The sequence below is a fragment of the Calliphora vicina genome, chromosome 1 (assembly GCF_958450345.1).
Source record: "Calliphora vicina chromosome 1, idCalVici1.1, whole genome shotgun sequence".
In the NCBI taxonomy this organism is placed as follows: Eukaryota; Metazoa; Arthropoda; class Insecta; order Diptera; family Calliphoridae; genus Calliphora; species Calliphora vicina.
Window position 1 is genome coordinate 163,464,215 of NC_088780.1, and position 26,885 is coordinate 163,491,099.

The window sequence follows — 26,885 nt, forward strand, 5'->3', positions numbered from 1 at the left end:
AAATGAAATTCAGATGTAAAATTTCAAAACGCCGATACACGTGTCTTTTTTTTTGTCTCCTCTATCAAAATTTATTGCTCGGACCTTGTAATTTTGGAAAAAATATGATTTTGTTGTATAGTGTAATTGTCCTGTGCTTGCTAATTGACTAGCTAACTACGGATGGATACCTACGGGATTATATAGCCCGTGTTCTCGATCCAAGAACACCGTGAGGTTGGGACATCATTGCAGGTACCCATGTTAATTTTAGACACATTGTCAAATTAGTCAATGCCATAATAATAAATACTTTTTAGTTTATTTTATATTTTCACAATTTAATTATGTATGTAATATTATTTCAAATAAAGTGCACTTTTGGCATTTTAATTAAAGATCATTAACACCGCCAAAGAATAATAATATAGCCTTATTAATTACTGTCAAAGAAATTGGTTTTTTGGAGTGCAAAAACATATAAATAAAAACATTAACAAAATTTACACACATTTACTCCTATTTATGTAAGTGACGTATGTCCAACATCATAAATGTCACATTGTTTTATCACTCATACGTCCTGTATTGCCATATTTTCGCAAAAGGCAAAAGAAAAACACAAGTGTTAAGTTTTATTTTGTTGTTTTGTTTATTCTTTATTTTCAACAATAATTAATCAATTATTTGTTTTGTTTTTTTTATGGTATTGATTTAATTTGTTGTTATTTTATTGTTTAGTTAGTTATTTTGGTTTTTATATTTTAAATTGTATTTGGTTTGTTTGTTGTGGTTGCATGTATTTTTTTGTTTACATTATTCTTTGGTATCGTTTTCAAAAAACATTCATGATTATGCTTTGTTTGCTGGTAATTTTGTTTATTTATAGTTTATTTTTATTTTAATTAAAACAATAAATATATGTATTTATGTATAGTATGTTTATATTTTTGTTTTTGCTAAATATAGTATTATTTTGTAGTAATTTAAGTTGCTTTTTCTATATTTAGTGGCATTGTATGGTTTGAAGCAGTTTTCGGTTTTTTTTTTAATATTTATTTTTGAAATAAATTTTTAAAAATTTATTTATGTTTTTTTTTGTTAATTAGTGGCTTAACGGGCATTTGCATATATGTACGTATATTCATATATATAAATAACTATTCAAAATTTTCATATATATATATTTTTTTTTGGTTTAATTTGTTTAATGTATTTATGTATATTTTATTTAACTCATTTTTTTATATGCATGTATACTAGATAGATCGGCTCAAGGGACATCCAAATGTTATGGTTTCAGAATAATTAAAAAATATACAGCACAATTATGAAAAAAAAATCCCCGGAAGTTTTTTTCCCTTTTCTCATTTTTCCTATTCAAATTCTATGTTAAAAAAACGAAAAGGGAAAAAAACTCCCAGGGATTTTTTTTCATAATTGGGCTGATAATCTTTAAAAAGGAGTAGGAAACTAAAACAAATTGGAATACTTGTCAATTTCAAAAAGAGTATTTTATTATTAATTTAATTATAAAATTAAACCTCGTAATAATGTCAAAAAGTGTAAATTTTTTAAATTTCTTTTAAAATCTTTTGACACATACAATTTTCCCTTGAAGCGATCTAATATATATTTTATAAATTTTTCTTTGGTTTCTTTTACTAAAATGTTTATATATTCTCTATGTTTAATATATGTTTAGTGAAAATTAAAAACAATTTTATGTTGTTTTTCTATAACTTTATGTTTGACATATTTATATTTTTGTTTGGTTTGTTTTTGTTTGAAGAGGGCTTCATTTCATTGTAGTTTAATTTATTTGTTTATAGTTTAAGCTTTTGTTTAAAAAGAGCTTTAAGCTCGTTTAATATTAACTCGTGGAGTTTATTTAGAACTTTATTATTATTTAGGTTTTTAGTTTTTTGTATTTTAATTATTTTTGTTTAAAGTAAACTAATAATTTATAATTATTTGTTTGGTTTATTTTGCCCTTTTCTTTGTGGTAAACAAAATATATATTTTCTTTAATTTTTGTTTTGTTTTATAGAAATGTTCATATTAAAAAATAATTATAAAACTACATTATCGTATGGTATTTGTTTAATGTTATTTTGTGCTTTTTTTAAAATTTAATTTTAATAATATGTATGTAATGTTTACTTTTGTTATTATTTGATTAGTTATCATTATTATTATTGTTTAAAGTGATAGGTATACAATTTTTTTTTATCAAGCCTACACTGTGCTCAAAAAGTAGGCTACCATGTTTTATTTAATTTCATTTAAAATATCTTGGTGCTTAGCTTAATTTTTGAAGGCAATGTCTGCCTGAAGATGAATATTTTTATGTTTTATTTTAGTTATATTAGTATGTATTTATGTTTATTTTTGTGAATGTATGCTGTATCTGTTTTTTTCGATTAATACATATAACTTTTAAATTTAATTTTGTATAAAAAATAATGTTGGAAATTACTGTCACTTCTTTAAAACATTAATCGAGTTTAAGAGCTTAAAATAAGTACTGTGTTTAATTTTGTGACAAATTAGAAATGTTTATTATTGAAATTAATAGAATATGTATTCACAATTTTCCAGGCGCGGATCCATGTCAACCATTGGGGGGGTGGGGGCTGAATTAAAATTTGTTCTACATTTTTCTTTTTATTCCTTTTTTATATGAAAACTTTTCGGTTTTGGGGAGGGAAATTTCCTATTTCACCCCCTCTGGATCCGCGCCTGCCATTTTCTTAAATCTGTAAAGTAATTTAATACAGTACTTAATCTAAGTTTAAACGCTTAAAATTAAGTTTAACTCTTTAACACTTTCCTTGAATTACCGTATAAAAAGTACTTTACCAGTCAATAAATAGTATTCGTATTTAATTTTTTAGTCACTCCCAAAACCACGTTTCAATTCAATCTTTTTTTTGTTTTATTTCTAATCTTTCCCTACGTTTATTGGCATTTCTCATAACATTTACCAAAGTTGACAGAAATAAATATTTAATATTCTTGCTGATTCTTTCATTACCCCCCTGTCTATACCTGATAGATTTTTATCATAAGAAACGTCTCTTTATTAGTTTCGTTATGACAAAATGTTAGTCATAAATTGTTATGATAAAAATTTGTCAAGTATAGACAGGGGGTTAGTTTTCATATAATATAAATAAAGTAGCAAAATCTGTACATAAATCGTAGTATCAAATACTTAAAAGAGAGATGAAATTTGTATATATTTTGAAGATCAATTGTAATTCAGTAATTGGAAGTCCTATTGACGCATGCCAGGAAACATTCAGGTTTGATATCAAATGATTTGAAATCAAACCTATTCTCAAATGTCTAATGTTTGAGAAGGATTTATTAAACATTTGAGGAACATAGCCGGCTAAAAGGAAGGACAGTTAATTCTCAATTTGAGAATAATAGCAATTAGCAAATAAAATAAATGGAATATAAATCATGTTTTATTATTTTAAAATTGTGGTATTCAGTCGTTGCAGGAATTTCAAATTGAGATAAAAAAAATTTTTCAGACGTAATTTCACATATTCAAATATATCTAATTTAGAATTATATGAGAATAACTACAAATACATATCGTCCCCTCAATAAAACAATAGTGTATAAGCATATACTCCAATATTTTTCTACTTCCACAAAGTGGGTCAAAAGATCAATTGAAATATTACTTTTCTTCTAGATGTCTACTAACCCAAAAATTATAAACTTAGTTATTTCGAAATGGCAAAAAAATTATACACTATTGTTTTATTAAGGGGACGATATATAAAAGATATACTTTACTAAGTGACAGACATATTCATCATCAGCCCAAATGTCAAAAGGTAGAGACTTGAAATTTGGACTCCTCCTGACTCCTCATATACAAGGAATTTTTCGATTGGAAAAATTCGATTGTTACGGGTAAAATTGGGTAAATTTTGTATATTGGGGCAAATCCAGGTACATTTTGATTTGAAAAAAGATTTAAAACATATTTTGCGCAATAATTTTAGCTAAAATTAAGTAATTTGAAATTTCAAACTTCAGGAAAATGGAAAATTTTAACTTTTTTTATAATTGTACTTTTTTCAATATATCAAATTAATTAATTTATCTACACAAAAGTTAGCTGTCTTAGCTATCAATTACCTCTTATAGCTTAGGAGATATTCGCATTTTAAAATTATATTTTCAACATTTTTACCCACCCTACTCCAGTTTTTTGATAACAGTGGGTCGAAATATTTTTAAAAAGTATAAGACATGTATTTTTCTTTTAAATCAGACAGCAAACGAAGAAATAGTATTGTATTAAATATTTAGCATACCGAGGTGTCCTAATTTGGGAACACCGGCCCGAGCCCTTGGTGGACCTAAGTCAAAACTTTAATTCGACAACACTTCCTCTTTTCGCACGTCAAATTTCATTAAAATCGGACCAACCGTTTAGAAGTTACAGATTTATTTCCCTCTTTTTTTTCTACACCACTGTGCAGCGCCCTCTAGCGTGAGTTTTAGGTAAAAATAAATATCAAAAATGGATTCCCCGACCCCAAAAATAGTAAGATACCACAACTTTCCGGGATAATAGAAATAAATAGGCATTGTTTTATCAAATTTTTAATGATTTTTTCTTGTTAGCCAGCGTTCCAAAATCACTAACTTCAAATGCGTGTAAAAAAAAACTAGCGAATTTTCTCAATTTCAATTGGAATTTTCCCAATTTCATTTGGAATTTTCTCAATTTAAAATTGAATTTCTCAATTTCATTTGGAATATAGAGAATAGACATAGAGCGGAAACTCTCCTGTCAAAGACCTAACTCAGTTGTCAAAAACCTAAGTGGTGGGAATGTATTAGTAGAAAAAACTATGTGATAACAAAAACAACACTCGTATGTGTGATTATTTTGAGTAATATTTTTGTTTGAGTTTTATTCTAGTTTCCGCTCTATGTTCTCTATGATTTGGAATTTTCTCAATTTCAAATGGAAATTCTCAATTTCAGTTGGAATTTTCTCAATTTCAGTGACAAATGGTGTAGTTTAGGACAGTCTCCTAGAACTGCTGGGTTGTTTATGTTTGTACGTACATATACTTATTGTAAAAGTTCTGGCCAACCCATTCATGCTTTGTCAAACTCAGCGGAAATATAAAGAAAAGGAAATGGCGAGCGATCATTTTGGGAATTAGAAATAAAACTTTAAGATAATAATTGTCAACTGGGGTAAACGTTTGTTAGCATTTTTTGTTTTGCTTTCATTTTAGGCTGTATTTTATAAAATGTTTAGTTTCATGGATTTGTTTGTTTGTTTTTCTTACAGTTTTGTTATATTTTTCATATAATAATATATGTATGTATTTGTTTATTATAAATAATTTGTTGTTTATATATGTAATAATTTTCATTTATATAAGTATATAAGTAGAATTATTGCTTTGTTATTAAAAAAAATCAATACAAATTGTATGGTATATAAATTGTTAGAAATATTACAATACAAAAATGTGTTTTGGTTTCTTTTATTTTAATATGTAATTAAGTTTATATATTTCTTAAATTTTGTTGGTTACTTGTTTTGTCTTTATAGTAAAGGTACTTTTTTTTAATGTTTAATTCTATTAATTTGTTTGTTTTAGTTTTTACTTTAAATAGAAACGGTGTTAGATAAACAATTTCTTTCATTGCACAAACATTTCTGTCTTACTTGCTTCCCTAATTAAAATTTAAACCCCCACATAATCTGGACAGTAAGCGCCTTCATGGACCCCATCATTACTCTAGTTATAAAACCATGTCAAAATTTTCTATATATATGTATATAAGTTATTATGTACTTTTCTTTAAGTACAATGTTTAAAATATTTTCTACTATTTGTGTTTTTTTTTGTTACTTTTTTATTCATTATTAGTTTTTGGTCTCTGGCGCCTTTAAAACCTTTTGCAAATTTGTTTTATTTCTATTTGATCTAAACCAGTGATGTTCAAAAATAAAAATGAAGATGTATTGGTGAGAGAGCTACCCAGCAAACATAATGCCAAACACTTAAAATAAGAAAAAAATTAAGAATGTTTAGATTTAGAATTTTTGCCTGATATAACCAATTTACTAAATGAATGTAATTTAAATTTTAAGGAAATAAAAGAATACACATTATACGGCCGAAATTCTCTAAAATTTTTTATTTATTTCTGACTTTGTTGTTTTGTGTTCAATTGTAATTGAAACGCGTGTGTTTGCTATGCTTCGTCCAAAAACCAACCAACAACAATGCTTAATGAATTTCTGAGAAAAATGAGACATTTGTTACGCTCTTTTAAAGAGAATAAGAATATGTGTGTTGTTACTCAGCGCGAAAGCACAATGAAATGAACATCATTGATCTAAACACACTTTCTTTTAAATATATAAAAAGCTTTTGGTTTTTTCTTTTTTTTGTTAATTGTTTTCTAGTTGTTTATCTTTTATAAATATTTAGTTTTGTTTTACTTAAATTGTATTGTATTTCGGTATAAAATAAATAATAAAATTCTAGCAAACAGTTAACATTAATATGTATTTTATTCTTATATATTTACGAGTAAGTTATTCATTATTATTATGTATTATTATTTCCTTTCTTGTTTTTATATTATTTGGTTTAATAATTGTTTTCTAAACAGTTTTCTTTTATTAAAATATTGGAAAAAATATTTTAAATTACTTAAATAAAGAATTGAAAATTAAAAAAACAACACAAAAACTCATATTAATAAGAATGCCATCAAAATATCACTGTATTTTAAAGGAGTAGACGTGGTAACGATTTATTTTGTTTTTCTTTCTAAGTTAACGTAATTTTTAAAACAGAATTTTAAAAAAGAACTTACAATTTGATTGTTTTGTTACTTTCCCTTATTTCGTTTCTTGAATCCATTTTTGCATCAGCTGCTGCTCCTTTAATTTATTCAATAATAACTTGTTTTCATTTTCATTTTAATTTATAGTTTAGTTTAGTTTATAATTTGTTTGTTTTTTATTTTATATTATTCATTATTATTATTATTTCATTGCCTGACTGTTTTTAAGGATATGTGTGCTCATAACTGTGTGCTTTTGTTGTTTTCAATGTAAGTATTTCCATTCCATTTTCTTTTCTTTTATGCAAATGTTTTTTTTTTATTTTTTCTTCAAATTATGAGAAAATACTTCATTAATTTATTCGTAAATTTCAATATTACGACGTGGTGATGTAAAACTTCCACTACTTAATTGTGAATCGGTTTTCTTTAAGATCGAGACATGATGACCAGCAGCGCCATCTCCAGACCGGCTGGAGCATCCCACAATTGAGTCTTGTTTATTTAACAAACTGCGTCGTTGATCAGCAAATGAAATGACCGAGTCCTGTTTGACTAATTGATGGCGACGTGGTTCTGAGAATAAAACAAGAAACAATTATTTAGACAAAATATTTAAAATTAACAAAATTTCCTAATATGGGGTCTCCATGTGCAATAAACTTGGAAATAATTATGTTCTCAAATGTCAAATTATATTGTTAACGTCATTATTGTTAACATCACCTTACCCCCTGTCTATACTTGACAAATATTTATCATAACAATTAATGACGTTTGTTGTCAAGACAAATTTGTCTAAGCAAAAGCACTAATAATTTTATCATAACGAAGCAATAATACTAATAAATGGAGACTATACCTGATAATTTTTTATCTTGACAACCATTTTGACGTTTATCATGATAAAAATGTATCAGGTATAGACAGGGAGTTCAATTTAAATTGTGTATTCATGAAAAGTTTATCAGTTAAACTATTTTTTTTAGTTTTCAATTTTTTTTTTTTTTTTTTAATTTATGACAAAAAAAATTCAGGATAAAAAATATTTTTCCGGATTTTGAACGATTGTAGGTCCAACTTACTATAGCCTTATCTACATCGTTGCAATGGACTTTGAAATATCTATTATTAGATATCTATATTGTCTATATTAATTACTTAATAATCCAGATATAGATCAAAAATAGGTCAAAAATCGAGGTTGTCCCGAAAGGGTATAAAAAGTCCGAAATTGTTTAGAAATAAATCTGGCATTTCTAAACGGCTAGTCCGATCGGTATAAAATTTCACCTATAAATGCTCCAGGGGCGGCTCTATGGGGGGTTCAAAGTAACATTTTTAAGCACGTGCAATTATTTAGTTTCCCTAGCGCTCGGCTAGGTCTTGAAAAAATATGCTTGAGTGTGGTATTAATCTCTAATAATTTCCGAGTTATAGGCATTTGAAAATTGAAATTTTTTGTATATCTTGGTCCGCTTTTTTAAAAATATAGGGCGTACTTTTGGACCGAATTAGTTTTGTTAGTGAGGCAAATTATCATTAATATACAAAATATTTTAAAGCAATACCAATTATGGATTCAAATTTCTGAACATGAGCGAATTCACTTAATTGTGAATAAATTCGAAAAGAATTCATCGATTGTTATAATCGATATCTCATTTTGTTCCTATTACCAAGGTTGTCAGATTTTTTTTACCTCCATCGCCAAAAGCTAAACGAAAAATCGCCAAAAGTCGCCAAAATATTTTTTTTGGAATTCTACATACATATTTGGTTGGTAAAATTAACATGTTTAGAACGGCCAATGCTAAGCCTTTAACAATTCCAGCTGCATCGCATCTAAGTTTAATTTATATATGCTAATTTTGAACATTACAATTCATATTCCCCTGCAGATACTTTTGGATTTAAATAAAATTAATGAATTTTGAACTACCGAAAATTTCCAAAATGTCTGAGTTTGAGTATTAAGATTTCAGTTTGCTTTTAACAATTCCAGCTGCATCGCAATAATTGTAAACTTGTGGCCAAAAATCTAACAAATTTGTTGAAATTTCACTTTTAAAGATCTAAGTTTAATTGATATATGCTAATTTTGACCATTACAATTCATATTCCTCTGCAGATAATTTTGGATTTAAATAAAGTTAATGAATGAATTTTGAACTACCGAAAATTTCCACATTTTAATATTGAAAATTCATTATATACTTTAAAAAGAGTTATATTTTCTGGTAACTGTTTAAGCATTTCTTTTAAAAGTTTTTTAAGTACAAAAAACCATTTTCTTTTAAAATTTCTACATCATATTCCTCCATTTTTATATTTTGTAATTCCGTTCCAAATTCTGTGCCAAAATCGATAGATTCCAAAGGCAGAAAAGAATCCGGCGAACCAATAGCCAATTTTAATGAGCATATTAAGTTATTAAGACGGCTTAAATATTTTAGAAGAAAAAATTAATATTATTCAAACTACTTGATCGTGTATGCTACCTGCATCCATATGATCAGATAATACGTGATTAATTTTAATTATTAATTATTGGGTTAATAAATATCAAAGAAATTAAATTATTTCAAGAAAAACAAATAATTTGTTAAAAATCGCCAAATAAATCGCCAATGAAGGCAATGAAAAATCGCCACGTTTGGCAAGAAATCGCCACATCTGACAGCCCTCCCTATTACATGTGGTAAATCTGAACAATTTCTACCATTTTCAATTTTTCATGATTCTTTTAAAAACAAAAGAATTAGCTATTTTCATTTTCAATTTATTTTTTGCTTCAGTTTACTCCGAAACTACTGAGCCGATTAAAACGAAGTATGTATGTAGAAATTTGTACATAGTATGGTGAAAATATTTTAAAAATTCAATAATTCAAAAGAAGAACATTAATAACTCAATTTTATGTACATATATGCAACAAAAAACTAAAATGTTGTGAAAATGAGGGAATTCACTTAATTGTGAATAAATTCGAAAAGAATTAATCGATAGTTATGATCGATATCTCATATTATTGCTATTATATGTGGCTTTGCGTTAAGCAATAAACCTGAACAATATCTGCTGTTTTCGATTTTTCATGAGTTTTTTCAAACAAAAAAATTTATTATAACTCTCAAACTACTGAGTCGATTAAAACGCAATATATAAACGGATTAAAGGATAAGTAAATCTAAATTTTTCTAAGTTTACTTTAATAACATCGGACTAACCGTTTTTGAGTTATCATTAATTATGTGCAGAAACTTTAAAAAAAAAATCTAAATTTTGATCATTGGTTTACTTTTTAATTAGAGAGACAACAGAAATCAATTTGTAAATTATTATCTTCAACAGAATTTAAAATTTGGACCATATTTGTACTACAGGAAGCACAATACTTCAAAATTGTGTAGTGGCTTAAAAGGCTTCTAATTTTTTTTCGATTTTGTTGCCCTGTGTTATCTTAAACTGTAAAATCTACAATTCTTAATATAAATAGGGTTCCGGCAAATTTTAAATACTAAATTAAGCTAAAAATCAATAACATTTCTGAAATAATCGGTCAAACATAAACAATAGAGGAAATTAGACTATTTCGAGAAACTTTACTGGTATCTGTCTTTATTCCCGGGATAAAAAATTAAATTATTCTCGAGAATTATCAGATCCCGGGAATGGAAAAAGTATGGAAAATTAGGAATCCACTACTATCTTCAATTTGGTGAAGAGAGAAGGACCTAGGGGGATGAAATTTTCCCTAAATATTGTCTGTTGATCAGACCAAAAAAAAAAAACAGTCGTAGAGGAGAACCACCTTGTTAGAATATAAGGTGAGACATAGGGTGTCAAATATTTTAATATTTTCATTAAATGTTAACGAATATTTTTTAATAAAATAATTTCACTTGAACCAAAATGACCCAAAAACTAAAATTAATTAAATTGTTAAATTAATGATTCTAATTGCTAACCTTCTTACTAATTCATTTTGTAAATACTAGTTTTCACTTACCCGGCCTTTGATCAACAAACGATATAACCGAATCTTGTTTCACAAACTTCTGTCTCTTGTGCTCCAACAACGATGCGCCTCCACCCACCACTGGCGAACCATTCTCATTGCTGCGAGTCATAGTGTTGCGTCGTGAATCAACCGATATAGAATCCTGTGTTGAAAACGAATCTTGAAGATTGTGACCAGCACGTTTGTTCTCCAAATAATAGGAAACCACAGAATCCTGTTTCGACAGCGACACCTTCGAACCATTGCTATCTTGCTGACACAATAAACGCCGAGAACCATCACTGGAGGCGCTCTCCTGTTTGATGAGATATTGACGCGAACCATGTGAGTCCTGTTTCAATAGCATCTGTTGCGACAAATTGCTGTCCTGTTTGCACATCAAGTTGTGGCGGCGCAATGAGTTGTGCTCGTAAATGTAAGAGACCGCATTGGTTTTGCGTAAACCGGGACTGCTGGGACTTTTGCGGGAGCCATGTTGATAGTGGGAGGATTTGCGACGGCTGGTGCTGGTGGTGGAAGAGGCAATGGCAACATTGTCATAGTACCTGTGAAGAAATGAAAACAAAAATATTTAAATTAAAACACTCCAAAAATAACCTTGTAATTGTTTTGAAATGAACTTGAACACAACTTGCACTCTTGCACTTAAACATACAGACACACACACACACTAAGTATGTGTGATATGTGTGTGCAGATGTGTGTGTTTCCTCTAGCAACTCACCTCAAACGGCCGCAACAGGAGCGTGATTTGATTATGGCGGCAAAACCTCGTCTATATTTCTTATTAAAGAATGCATACAATATGGGATTGATGCATGAATTGGACGAGCCCAGCCACTGAGCAAATGGTGTGACCTTGTTTAAGATTTCACTCTCCTCAATGGATATCTCACCACCTAAACGTATGTGTGGATTTGTGTGTGTAGGTTGGTTGGTTGGTATGTGAATAAATGTTTATGAAGAAATTTTGCGATTGACATTGAAAATAGAAAAAAATGCACAAAAAAAAAAACAAATATAAATATAAAACACATACAAATACAAATATAGAATATAGTAGTAGTTAGTACATATTAGTTTGTTGGTGTTACACTCGAAAATTATTATTAATAGAAAAATATTTTCGAAAAATACAAGTACTTGTGCATTTTAAGTGTGATGTTTGTTTCAAGGACGATATGTGTCAAAGAGTTTTTTCTATTTGTGAATTATTCCATCAATAAATTTAATAATAGTAAAAGCCATAAAGATTACATCGCCTGACACTATCCAAAGGTCATGAATTAAACATAACTTCAGAAAGAATTCAGCAACATTGTTTTATACCCATCCCTCAAATATTGATTTTATCATTCCGTTTGTAACACATCAAAATATTGATTGTAGAGTCATAAAATAATTTATATCATTGTAAAGAGGAAGTTACATCACCCCCAAATTTACCTTGGGTATTTAGATTTTGTTAATTTATGGCACAAATATTTTCAAATTTTGAAAAACTCACGATTTAATGTTCGATTTTGAGAAAAGGTACAAAATTCGACCAAGAAATGTTATTAAACTTATCGAGGAAGTTGAGGCACGGCCAAGTTTATGGTTGTGCTGATTATAAATGTCCCAAAGATATTTTATGACCAGATGTCGCAGATGCCATTAACCCATTTCGGTCCGCTGTTCGATTTTTCGAACAGTAACAAGTACTAGAGCTATATTCGGCTGTGCCGAATCTTATATAACCTTCACCAAATTATAATTCAAAATAAACCCAGCAAGCACCAAACACCCAAAAATTCAAGCACTTGAACATTTTGTTGGAATTTGACTTGAATGCAAATGTAATTATATTTTAAACTTGAAAAATATTTGAAAAATTAAATATTATTCCTTTTCCTTTTAACTGAGAATGATATTGAAATAAAGTGTAATACAACTGTAATTCAATTGTTTGACTATAACTCAAGGCTTGATTTACACTTGCTTTCAACTTGAACTTCAGTGAAAATGCTTATTGGGAAAATTTTAAATATTTATAAAGGTAATTTATAGACGGCAATACTGAGTATAAATATTTGTCAAAAACTCAAGTATCAAAATACAATTTCATCGTCTAAACAAAATTTGTATCAGATTTTCAAAAAATACAAATGATTTTTTTGATTTACGGTCGGTATTTAAAATTTGTTTAAAACAATTCAAAAACTTGTTATTTTCATATGTATCGGGTATGTATTTATAAATACAAATAAGGCAAACAAAAATGTCAAGAAAATATAAAATAAAAATAAAGGTTGCAGAAAAATATCAATCAACAAAGAAATAAAATATTTGTAATACTATCGTGTAAACAATAAATGTTTTTCGAAACGATTTTTTGAAATACCGAATGATTTCAATAATATTTAAAATTTGAAAAGTGTTAATACTCAGTATTGCCGTCTATAAATACCTTAAGTAAAAAAAAATATTTTTTTTCCAAAGTTGTTTTTTCATTTTTTGAAAAAAAAAATTTTCGAATTGTTTTTTAAAATTGTTTTTTGTGTTTTAATTTTTTTTTAATATTTAGCGGAAAAAATTTTGGTGAAAAAAAAAAAATTCGGGTTAAAAATATCCGATTTTGACCGATTGTAGGTCCAACTTACTATGGTCTTATATACGTCATTGCAAAAGTCTTTGAAATATCTATCATTAGATATCCATACTGTCTTTATTAATGACTTAGTAATCCAGATATAGGTAAAAAAATAGGTAAAAAATCGAGGTTGTCCTGTTTCTTTCCTTATATCTCAGCCATTTGTGGAACGATTTTCTCGATTTTAAATAGCAACCGAGCCGGAAGAATTCCGTAGATATTGATGTATGAATCGTGTATGTAAGTTATTTGGGGGCTTCGGAAAGTTGATTTCAACAGACAGACGGATATGGCTTAATCACATCCGCTTTATAGGTTCGGAAATGAAAAATGTAGAAATTACAAACGGAATGACAAACTTATAAACTTATCACCATTTTTAAAAAAAAATTTAGGTATGAAAAATGGTAATTTCAACAAAATTTTGATATGAATATTAAGTCTTATCTTTAAGCTAATAAAAAAACTATATCCCGCCGAGACCATCCCCCTCCCCCTCGATGCTAGGTGTAAATTTCTGCAACCAATATTTTTAGACACTTTTTAAATTAATGTAACTGTTTCATCAAAGATAAAAACCATGATTTACATGCAAATGCGTGACTTCACATACATATGTGTGTCTAAACTTGACTGTTCGAAATTTCGAACGCTGGCGCTTATACTTTATGTCAGCTTTGTATACTAGTAGAACATTTGGATTTATTTGGGGTTCTATTTGCATACAAAGCTGACATATAGAATAAGCGCCAGCGTTCGAAATTTCGAACAGCCGTTTTTGGGAAAACGAAAAATGGGAAATTTTTTTACCAGAATTTTGCAATCAGTGGGTCCTAATTACCCTAAAAAAGTATTTTTTTAAAAAAAATAAATAAAAATTTAATCTCGGAGCGAAATGGGCAAATCTCAGCACCTCTTTCAATTGCAATTTGGAAAACTTCAGAACGTCAGGCCAAGGCATTTGTTTGTTTCAAATGATTTGACAGTTCTGGCAATGTCTTACAACGGATCTGACAATTTTTGTCATACAACATTCTGATAACCGTTTGTAAAGCTGTGGTCAGATTCTGTTGATTGTGGAACCATCTGAAATATGAAATATGCGATATCATAATGCATTTTGCTGTGCGTCGTATAAACATTTGAGTTAGTTGTTTTTTCGTTTCAGACAATTTTATGAAATTTGGCATCAATTTGTTATTGCATATTTTTCTCTTTACAGCATATTTTGCTTGTTGTTGCATGTTTTTGCATATTTAACTCATAACTGCATATATTCTTTTTTTAATTTTTTGTTTCAGTGCCGTAACGGTTATAAGTGATATTATTTGTGACTTTAAAAATAAAACTCCATCTAAAACAGTTATTATTCAACGTAAAAATAAAACTTCGCATGAAACTCTTAAAAAAAGAGTTTTAAATAGCCGTCATAAAAAACTCATTTGAGGAGTTTTATTTTCCAGTCAGAAAAAAACTCTATTGAGGAGTTTTATTTTTTCCGTCAGAAAATAAAACTCATTTTATGTACACCTAAAGCTTGCCGCTGGTCAGATCATGTTTGATTCCTACTATTAAATTGTTGATTTTTTTTTCTTAAACAAATAAATTACTATAAACATTATAGCAGATAGACTAAATAAAGAAAGATACCGAAAAAAGTAGAAAATAAACGAAAAGAATTTTATTTTCTGACGGAAAAAATAAAATTCCTCAAATGAGTTTAAATTTTGGATGTTATGATGAATGCATCCATTGAGTTTTTGAAATTCAAGTGATAACAAGTAAGAGACCTAATTCTGCTGTGCCGAATCTTACATAGCCTTCACTAAATTATACTTTAAAATTATTTAAATTTAATTTTATGTAAACAAAATTTAAAAATATAATTTTTTTTTACAAATCAAATTTTTTTTATTTATTAGCGAAAAAATTTGATGCCAACAATTTTTTTTTATGATAAATTTGAGGTAAAAAATATATACGCCGCACAGTGGTATGAGTATAAAAAAAGAGGGAAATAAATCTGTAACTTCTAAACCATTACCCCGATTTGAATGAAATTTCACAAGCGCAAAGAGGAAGTGTAGTCGAGTTTAAGTTTTGAATTTGGACCTCATGACCCCACTAGGAGCGGGACCAGGGGTTCCCAAAATAGGACACCTCGGGTATGTTCAATTTTTAAAATGATCCTATTTCTTCGTTTGTAGTAGCTATCAATTATCTCTTATAGCTTAGGAGATATTCGCATTTAAAAATTTAATTTTCAACACCAGTTTTTTGGTGATTGCGGTTCCAAATATCCTCCGATTTTATCCATTTTTCTTTTATAGGATTAACAATAGATCTATATATCAAACAAAGAAACAAGTGTTTAAAAATCATGACTGGGTCCAAAGTTACATGCATTTGAATATAAAAAAATGAAAAAAGGTTATTTTTCGCAATTTTTTTTTGGGAAAAAAGTACTTTTATTCTTTTTAAGTTATCTAAAAATTTTCTAAGAGGAAGTATAATGAGTTTGTACTTTTTGAAAAGCTAACTTTACGGGAAATATTTTAAATGAAAAAAAAATTTATAATTTTTGATACCGACGGGATCAGGTCCATTCAAAAAATGCCAATTTTTTATGTAAAATTCGATTTTAGGGCAAAAATTCTCAAATCGCATACTCGATATCAAAATATAGTAACCTATTTTAGAAGGCCCAATAAGTTCTTAATTATTTTGTAAAGGGCTCCGATAACCCCGCCCCTATAATGTATATTATAGCCAAAAAACGAAAAAATCCCATTTTTGGTATTTTTCAAGATTTTTTTAGGAATTGCGGGATACTTGATAACAAATTTCAAAATTTGTTTTCAATTTTGCATTTTAAATAGAAAAATCTACATAACTGTGAAATTTTATTAAAAAATATTCATAAATAAAAATTTTATTTCAATTTGAAAAATTTGTATCTATGCAAAATTCAATAAAAAGCATTTTTTGTCATATTTTTCAAAAAAGTATTCCATGAATTTTTTAATTGTCAAAATATATATAATTTTTTGAAAAGTAGACAAAATCCTCAATCCATTGATATATAACATGTCTACCTTATGTAGTGCTCGACGAGGAGATTCTGCATGTGTAATTTTTTTTAAATCGGAACACACACGAAGAAATAGGATCATTTTAAAAATTGAACATACCCGAGGTGTCCTACTTTGGGAACCCCTGGTCCCGCGCCTGGCGGGGTCATGAGGTCCAAAACTTAAACTCGACTACACTTCCTCTTTGCGCATGTGAAATTTCATTCAAATCGGCGTAAGGGTTTAGAAGTTACAGATTTATTTCCCTCTTTTTTTATTCTCATACCACTGTTGTCACAAACATATATTTGTTTACTGTAATCATATATATGGTTGGTACAATCATTTGAATCGTAAATTAACCATATTATGGTTACCACAATCATGTAAATGGTTACTGTGACTATAATATAGTTAAAAAACTTGTAACAATATTGAAATGGTTACAGTAACCATGTCCAACTATATTTTTTCTCTGCGTGTATAACGATCCATAATATATATACTTTGTGGGGTAGCAAATGAAATTACAAACTAAAAAAATTAAAAATTTCTTGAGATTTTTTGGGGAATTTGGCCTATTTATTGTGTAATCAACCCCACTGTTTATTATAGAAAATATCTATAACTTGACATTTACCCCCTTAAATGATTGAACATTTTCTGAGTGTAAAACTATTTGAAGGTAACAGAAAGAGAGAGAGCGAGAGAGTGGGAGTTTTATTTGGGAGGCTTAATATTGCAATGTATAATGAATGAAAGTATGTTCAAGAGATATGCAAGGTAAACTATTTACTAATGTTTGGCTGTAAGTTTTTAATACTACTATTTTTTCTCTAAATTTAAAAAAAACACATACATAAATTCAAACAACCTTCAACCAGAAAAACAACCAAATTCAAAAAAAAAAAAAAAAAAAAGGAAAACATATAAAAGAACAAATAATAACCAATGAACGAACGAATGCACAAACATTTATTCTATAATCGAATGGCTTTTTATGAACTACCATAATTGTATTTGTATCCTTACAATGTATATAATCATATATATCTATATTTGTTCTACTTACCAAATTTAATTCTTGCAAATATTACATACAACGGCAGCCAGGATAATACAAACAATATAACCACAGCCACTAACATTTTGATAACCTTCACTTTGGACTTTTGTTGCATACGGTCCATTTGTGCATCCTTGGTATCGCCAGGTATAGAGCGCGTTGACACTTTAATCCATATTAATACATAACACAAGGTTATCAACACCATGGGCAACACATAGCAGGCCAACAGATGTGCCAACAGAAAATATAGATTTCCACTGGTACCCGGTGGCCAAACCTCCTGGCACAAATACATATCGGGTGCGGAGGGAAATGCTTCGGCTGCCGGTACTAAATCAAAGTATAGGGCCCAGGGTATGGTGGTGCCAAAAGCTATTATCCATATGCAGAGTATCATGAAACGGGCACGACTTTTAGACAGCTGACGCAGGGGCCACCAGATGGCAATGAATCTGCAAGAGAAGGGATTATTAGATTTGCTATGAAGTATCAAAGAGTTTATTAAAATTTAAGACAAAATTCATTTGATATTTAACTTAAAAATTGATAGGAGACTAGCTCGTAAATTAATGAGAAATTGGAACAAAAACATCACTCAAATAAAGGCTGAGCTTGATACATAGTATTTATAAACTCTGCACCATCAATTTCAATGGCAAAAAAGTGGTTTAACTGAATTTCGTTGTGGCCATACAAGCACGGAAGATGCCGAACGATCTGGACGCCCAGTTGAGGTCTCTACAACCGAAACAATTGAAAAAAATCTCGTTATAGTGTTGACCGATCGGAGATTAAAAGTGGAAGCCATAGGCATCTCACATGGTTCAGTGGTTTCAATTTTGTATGATCGCTTGGGAATGAGAAAGCTTTCCGCAAGATGGCTGCCACGTTTGATCACAATAGGCTGCACAAAAGGGTATACACATGTGCAGTTATCATGGCAAAAATCCGAAATGCTCCCTCTTCCTCCCTATTCTCCGGATTAACCCTAAGTGACTATTTCTTGCATAGACAACAACTAGATAGGTAACTGAGAGCCAAAAACCTAAGTCTGTTGTCAAAAACCTAATTCATGAGAATGTATTGCATGTATTTTGTATCACTCGTATGTGTGAAAAGAGAGTAATTTTTTCCCCTCTCCTTCCGTTCTATGCGTTTATTCTATGATTTCTTGTTTCCACACCTGAACATATGACTCGGCTGAAAGAGATCCAACGATGAAATTATCTCACATGATGATGACCTCGACAAATATTATTTTTTGGAATGGATACTAAAATTGGAGAAACGTTGGGCAATGTACATAAAGCTCAAAGGAGACTATGTTGAAAAATATAATAAAACTTAATAAACTATTTTTCATATTGAAGTAACTATTACTTTTAACAAATATAGGATCACTTCATGGTAAAGGTTTGTAGAACTAACAAAGCTCGATTAATAGTAAAGCTTTCATATTCTAATGTCGCATTCTTGTACCTAAATCATCCTTTGTTATCACTACTCCGCAATTGTTTTAATAAAACGGCTGAATATTTTAATTCAAATCAAAATTTTGTGGATGTAACTAAAAAAGTTACTGCATTATATAATAAACATTTTATTTTCCTATCTTAGTATGTCACGTTCGATATCATAGGTGAATATATTAACTAAAACAAATATTTTTAGGTGTATGACTTAAATCTTTCTGGCAACATATGGATTCCGAGCCAGAAGAACTGTTCATCTTTTGGGGCCAAGAACGAAGCAAGCCAATATCGGATACTCTGTTCCAAAGTGAAGTGTATACCAGAGCCAGTGTTCTGCATCGATCAAAACAAATAGTAGAAGGACGGGTCACGGTCTGGACTATAAAGGGGGTGAGGCAAAACTTCCCAACCATTTCATTCATGGCCGAGCGTTGTCATGATGGAATATTACGGTTTCATGTCTCGCCGCATATTCTGGGCGTTTTTCGGCCAATGCTCGCTTCAAACGAATCAGTTGGTGATCGGTACAGGGAAGATGGTTTGGCCAGCTTTCAGCATAGGACCCTTTTGCTCTCACCAAATACAGAGTATTACTTTAGCGCCATGGATATTTGGCTTTGGTGTCGATTCGGCTGTGTGGCCGGGCTTCACATACGATCTCTTACGCTTTGGGTTATTGTAATGGCTCAATTTTTCATCACAAGTAATGAATCGGTGCAAACATTATCTTCATCAGTCATTCAAAATCGTATTTCAAGATCACTCGTCTTCAATTCGTGGATGATTGGTACCCAATTTCCATGCTTTTGGATGAATCTTGTTGCTTGCAAACGTTTTGAAATTGCTGATTGAGTAGCTCCCAGTAGCTTAAGTTGCAGTTTAAGAAGTGAAGCAAAACTTCCTGCATATGACGCTGTTTGTGATTTTTTCACAATATCCTGGTCTTTCAAATGGCCCCAAATATTTTCTTCAGCGAGGTTAAATCACTAGAACGAAGCGACCAATGGGCATCGCCAAATCAAATGACACACCCGGGAAATTACTCATGCAACAACTGCATTGTTTGACCGGCTGTATGATCAGTGGCGCCGTCATGCTGAAACCAAAGATGACTGATGTTAACATAATTGAAATTGGGCCTTATTTCATAAATTCAAATTTGGCCAATCTTTATTTAGATGGGTAAAATGTGCGCCGAAACATATGGACAATTCCATGTCATCGTACGCGACATTTGTACGCATATAGTAGATTAGATATTGAGTATTTATGTTCAGTTCGAAACATTGCTATCCAAAATATCGAGTGAAATAAAGGTATATCTCGAACGTGACATAAAACGGAAGTGATTTTGAGGTACTTATGAAAATATCCGAAAATTTGCAAACCGTGAGACCATTTTTGTTCAATTACAATCCGTCATATTTAAAAAAAAACAATCTTTGGATGATTTTATAGTAAATAAAATTTGATATCGTACGTGACATAACGTACGCGACAGATTTTTCGCTTACCCCCATTAACACGAAGCCTGGTTATGTCTTAAATAATAGTTACACTGTCGGTTAAAAATATTATTCTATGAAAACTATCAGTTTAACTATTAGTTAACACATAATTAGACTTCGTGTTAAAGGGGGTTATAGTAATCTTCTTTATATATATAATTCTTCTGTACGTGTGTTCGATGAAATTTGTTCTGTATGTTTGAGTGGGTCCCTGGATGGTTTAGATTCACAATTGACCTATATAGGAACAATGGGCATGGCACCTCTCATACAAAGTAAACATTTATTATTGCATATGTGAAGTACTATTATAGTGGGATTCTTCAAACTTTGTGTGTGCTATGGCAGAACAACGTTTGCCGGGACAGCTAGTACAATATATATTCAGCTAGTACAATAATAAACGTACAAGTCCCTTGACATATGAAAAGACTAGTCACATATTGTGGCTAGAAAAGATGTTTGCCAATCAAACCGATTAAGACTTGTACCATTTACAAGAAGCAGATCTCTGGTAGTTACTTTCAATCATTGAGTTCTCTAAAGAACCCTCAGCTGGAATCACTCATTTCACATTTCTTTCTGTTTACAATGATCACAGGAACCAATAAAAGTTTTGTAATAGAAAATTTCATGCCACCTTTAATTAATGAATACCGAATTAACACAATTAGTTTGAATCCATCAATCACTTTCAATTAAATATTTAAATTTAATTAAAAAAATTTATTTAAATTTAAACAAAATTAGCATAGAAAACTTAAATAGTTACGCAAACGAATAAAAACACACACTGCACACTCAGTGTGTTATTTATCAGTTTAAGAAGTGGTCAAGGAGTTTAACATACAAAATGTGAACTTGATCTTATTTAGCAATAAAACTAATCTATTGGATACAACATATGAATGTACAATTCATTACACATATGAAAACATAAATTGGTACCCAGCAGCAGCACTAGCACGAGCAGCAATTGAAGTTGTTTGAGAAAACAAAAAAAAATCAACTCAATTCGAAATCAAATGAATGATCTAATGCGATTTGTGTGTGGCAAAACATTATTAATATTAAACATAACGTTGTTTACCTTAAATGTTGCAAAAAATAAAATTAGTAAAAAACCGCTAATAAACTTATTTTTCTAATAATAATGAAAATCAATTGATTTAAACAAACATACGAGTGAGTACTTTCATGTTTGTATTCTCTGTTGTTTAAAGTTTAAACACAATTGTGTGTAAATATGTATGTATGTGTCGGCTATAATTTGAAATGAGGTTTTTATTACAAGAAATATTTATTTAATGCAAAATGCTTTTAATAAAAACTGACAGCGTTTAAGTTTGTTGTTGTTGCTGTTGATTATTTTGTTGTCAAGTGTGTAAAATGTGACAATTACACATTTTCTATTTACAATTTAACGTTGCATTTTTATAGGAGTTTTTAAAGCGTGAGAGAGGGAGAGTTTCTTTTTTTTATTTATTATTACAGCTGTTTATTTCTTGCTCAGCATGTGTGATTATTATACTGTGATAGACTTGATGTCTCCTTGAATTCCCTTTTGTAGTGAGAACGGATTTAACTGTAACTAAAACTATTACACTGTTTCCAGGGGAATTTAAAAGTTTTTTTTTTAAATGTAGATTTAAATTAGAATACAAACAAACTGTAATTCTGTTAGGTGTTGTGAACAAATAGCTCATATGAGTTGTTTGCTAACTATGACCTTTTCCCATGCCAACATATGGATACCTAGTCAAAAAAACTGCTCTTCTTTTGAGGCCAATAACGAATCAAGCCAATATTGGATACTATGTTCCAAAGTGAAGCGTATCACAGAGAGAGCGTTCTACATCGATCGAAACAATTAGTAGACGGACTATAAGGCGTGTGCGAAACTTCCCTACCACTTCTTTCTAAATACTTTTTAACAGGTATTGCAACATGTGGCCGAGCGTTGTCATGATGGAATATTACTGTTTCGCATATTCTGGGCGTTTTTCGGTCAATGCTGTTTGGTCAGATTTCAGCAGCTCATAATAGATTACCTTAGCGCCATGAATATTTGGCTTTGGCGTCGATTCGGCTCTTGGCCGTGCTTCACATACGATCTCTTACGCTTCGGATTGTCGTAATAGATCCATTTTTCATCGCAAGTAATGTTTTGATGCAAAAATGATTTTCTTTTTAGCGTTAAAGCATCATTTCGAAAATCGTCTTTCAAGGACTCTCAGCTTCAATTTGTATGGTACCCAATTTCCCTGCTTTTGGATGAATCCTGCTGCTCGCAAAAGTTTTGAAATTGCTGCTTAAGTAGCTCCCAATGATTGGCAAAGCTCTTGTTGAATTTTTCAATAATCTGGCATGGGCGATCTTTGTCTTCCGTGTCTATATCTATATCACTTGTTCAAGGATGATTTTTAAGCTATATCATGTTTTGACTAAGAATGGATTTCCTGTTCCATTTGGTCGTTACTTTCATTAAAAAGAGCTAAGGAAACATGTGATTAATTTACTTATACGAATGTATTCATCAAATCATGACGCCAGTATTGTGAAAATATTGACATATCTCAGAAAGCCTTAACACATTAACGGCCTCAGTATGTTGAAGCTTCCGGAAGGAATATACACTGAGCCGCCATAAAACACTTGCGAACTGATCTTGGTTACTCACTTCCCAGGATCATTGTGAACATAGCCTCATCTTGTAACAGTTGATATTTATTCAGCAACAGGGTGAGAATCTTCTTGAAATCTTCAGTCGTGAAGAGACTATCAAATCTAAATATTACCCACAAAGGCCGGGGGAAAATTTGAACAATTGAAAAACTATTACTATAACTACTTAGATTTCAGAACATATGTTAGATTAGGTTGACGATCATGCTATATCTGTGAAATGAAATGCGACTAAACGATATCGGAAAGAATATAGCAGCCTAGTCATTTACAAATACGGATCTCTGGGACAAATTAGATTATTGACAATGCCCTCAACAGAAATCTTCTTAAGATAACACGAAGCTTAAGAAATCGTATGTGAATCCCGGCCAATCAGCCGAATCTGTATTTGGTGGGAGCAAAAGGGTCCTATCTATTATGAGCTTGAGTCTGCTCAACTAAGATGGTCTAATTTGACAAATTGCTCGATATCGAGACTCACATGGAACGTTTTTGACCATCATAGGTCAATGTCCCTCACGGGGCTACCTCGGGCTAGGCTACGAGCTCTGATATCAGTGCATGCTAGGAGACTAAATACTCCATATAATGACTTCTGTAGGAGTTGCCATGATGAAGACGAGGATGAGACGATTGAACATCTCCTCTGTCTTTGCCCTGCCCTAGCAGGGGCTCGGATTGCGACAATAGGTAGTCCATTTATGCACGGCCTAGCGGATCTATCTACTCTGGATGTCAGGAGGATGGATTCGTTCATTCGTGCGTCAGGTTGTTTCGGCATTGAACCCAGTTCTGACATGTGAAGGACCTCTTAAGGTCCTGAACATGATCCTTTAGGGTAATACAAAGGGACCAATTTATGGACCCAAGTAAGCTGGTTGATACTAGCTGCCTTTATAACCTAACCATGCCCCGTCCGACTATTATTTGTTTCGATCGATGCAGAACGCTCTCTCTGGGATACGCTTCACTTTGGAACAGAGTATCCAATATTAGCTTGATTCGTTTTTGAGCAGTTTTTTTGGCTCGGAATCCATATGTTGCCAGAAAGATTGGAAAAGGTCATAGATAATAATGGCCAATACTTTGAATAAATTTATATTGTTCAATATAAAAGCTAAAGATGATCTTTTCCCATCTTTCTGGCTACACAAAATATTTGAGAACAACCCGTACATCAGCGTAGCAGTCTGAAGACTATCGATTTTGGTATTACACTGGACTTATTACATCGTTATACCGAACAAGGGATTTTTTGGAAATTATTGGGTCGATTGTTTGTCCATCAGGGGGCTCGACGTATATCTGTGTGTATATCGGAGTTTGTTCCGCTCTGGGGAACCATATTTCGGCTCAAACAGACGAAGCGTTGAAAAACACTGTGTTAAGGGGAAATTTCCAGAAGCTTCGGCTTTGTTTATTGGAGATTAGTGGTCTTAGATATAGTCAGTATACTTTGGGTAAAGCTGCTACGAAACTGTGTAGCTTCGTTTCGGGTCGTGCTATTTATGACCTTTTTAATCTAATCTATATATTCCTAACGACGAACAGATTTTAAATAACAGCTTCAAGGAAATTCACATGAAGGCAAAATAGTTAATATTGGGACTAAGGAAATAAATGGCAATTTAATCTAGGAACTAGGGGATATCATTGTGGAAATGTGACTTTTAAAAGCAGGGGCCACAACTGCGGATTAGTCTCTAACTGCACCGCAATATCATTTGAGTTATTGCTACAATATTTCCAATTGGAATTTGAAATTGGAGTATTATTTTGTATATAGAAAATGACAGTCATATAATATTTCTATCCATAGTTGGAAATCGGAAAACAAACGTCTTCAAATATAAAAAATTTCACTCATATTATGAATAAATTCAAGTTTTTTGTCACCAAACTTGATTATTATTATTAAAACAGTTGACATTGTAAATAGAAAAAACTTTAAAAACAAATTGTTGCTTAAATAACCTTGGAAATGGTGTACACATGAAGTATCTAATGAAAGGAGGACGTATTAAAACTATGTTGATGTTGTAACTCCGCTATGAGGCAGGCTACAATCGCGCCGGTAGTAAGTAACTAGAATATTAAATAGTGCGCGTACTAAACAACAACAAAAAAAACGGCGGTCATCTGGTTTCAATTTCAACTATTTGAAATGTTTTTTTTTGTTTTTCTCTATTTTTTTTTTAGTTGAAGTTGATACAGGCGTCATGTGTCTGGTGAGTTTTCGCAGGCAAACAACAAAAAAATATCAAAAACACTCACAATTTAGAATAGAATTTATTTTATACTTGTCGTAGACACTTTTTAAGAGTATAAAAGCATCGTCAAGTTTTAGGTTTGTCATCAGTTGCAAATCATTTGCCAATACAAAATCTTTATTCAAACTTCTTCATCCTTATTTTTTGTGTTTAAACAAACATTAACAAACCTCATCATCATGTTCAAGCTAGTAAGTGGAAATTTATGGAAGTGTATTAAATTTGAAAGAAACAAATAAATAAAAAATTGGGGAAAGACCAAGAACAATTGGCGCCATTGGATCTAAAGCAAATTAAACTGTTCATATTTAATTTCTCTATATAAAAATATATTAAATATTTGTTTTTCTTTTAATTTAATTTATTATACAGTTGTTGGTTGTGTCTATCTTTGCTTTTGCCATTGCTGAGCCTGGAGTAGTTGTAGCCCCAGCTCCTGTGGTGGCTCATCCCGTGGTAGGCCATGGTCCGGTTATACATCATCATGGTGCCCATGCTGTGCACTCGTAAGTTAAACATTTTATTACTATTTCATTACTGTTTTAAATTTAATAATTTATTTTTATTCCCTACAGCCATGTTATTCAACATCCTGCCCCTGTCAAAGCTGTGGTTCACAAAGCAGTAGTACCTGTAGTACCAGTCGTAAAACCTGTGGTACCTCTAGTACCCGTTCATCATGCTCATCCAGCTATTATAGCTCATCACTAAGCTGTTTTACTCTCAGCTGCTTAACCCCTTGTCTAATCCTTAAAAATATCCCTCCTCCTTGTAAAGCTACCTTTACAAACCAAAAAAATATGTATAAATATAATAAAAAAATCTCTGTCTTAATAAAATGAACATTGCCAAAAAAGAAAAATAAAAGAATTGTTATTTTTTTCCACATTTAAGTGTTGCACTTACCTGTCTAATGATACTGCTATTAGACTGTAAACAGATGCTGCCACCGATACACCCTGTATATAGGGAACCGTCTTGCACATTAGCCAGCCCAGCATCCATGCTATAAAAACAAGAAGAAGAAGAAATACAAAAGAAAAATTTAGCAACATTGTAGTGAAAAATGTAATGTAATTGTTGTCGCTCATTTCTTCGCTTTTATTTTGTTTTCTGGTGTATAAAATTTAACTGGGAAAAAATATCTACAAACAACATTGTTACGAAAAAGTCAACGCATCGTCAAGACAAAAAATGTGAATAATGAAATGCTATTAAATAATATGTAATGTTGCTAATTTAGCGGGTTTGTTAGGAGCTTTTAAATATTCAAGAGGAGTTTTTATAAAATAAATAATCTTTGTCCCATTTTCTCAA

General features: G+C 30.6%; 2 protein-coding genes across 2 annotated transcripts; one reads left to right on the plus strand and one right to left on the minus strand.

Annotated features, from left to right (window-relative positions):
• Positions 1–7,192: 7,192 nt before the first annotated feature.
• On the minus strand, positions 7,193–26,572 carry SIFaR (SIFamide receptor). The gene is made up of 5 exons (XM_065503994.1): positions 26,475–26,572; positions 17,634–18,082; positions 11,583–11,757; positions 10,847–11,403; positions 7,193–7,410 (listed from the first exon to the last, which is right to left on the minus strand). Exons 1-5 carry the CDS (start codon positions 26,567–26,569, stop codon positions 7,193–7,195), a joined length of 1,494 nt encoding a protein of 497 aa, XP_065360066.1. The 5' UTR covers positions 26,570–26,572.
• LOC135960038 (uncharacterized) lies at positions 25,569–26,438 on the plus strand. Its single transcript, XM_065511232.1, has 3 exons — positions 25,569–25,759; positions 25,941–26,074; positions 26,144–26,438. The coding sequence occupies exons 1-3, from the start codon at positions 25,748–25,750 to the stop codon at positions 26,277–26,279; spliced, it is 282 nt and encodes a 93-aa protein (XP_065367304.1). The 5' UTR covers positions 25,569–25,747; the 3' UTR covers positions 26,280–26,438.
• Positions 26,573–26,885: the final 313 nt, after the last annotated feature.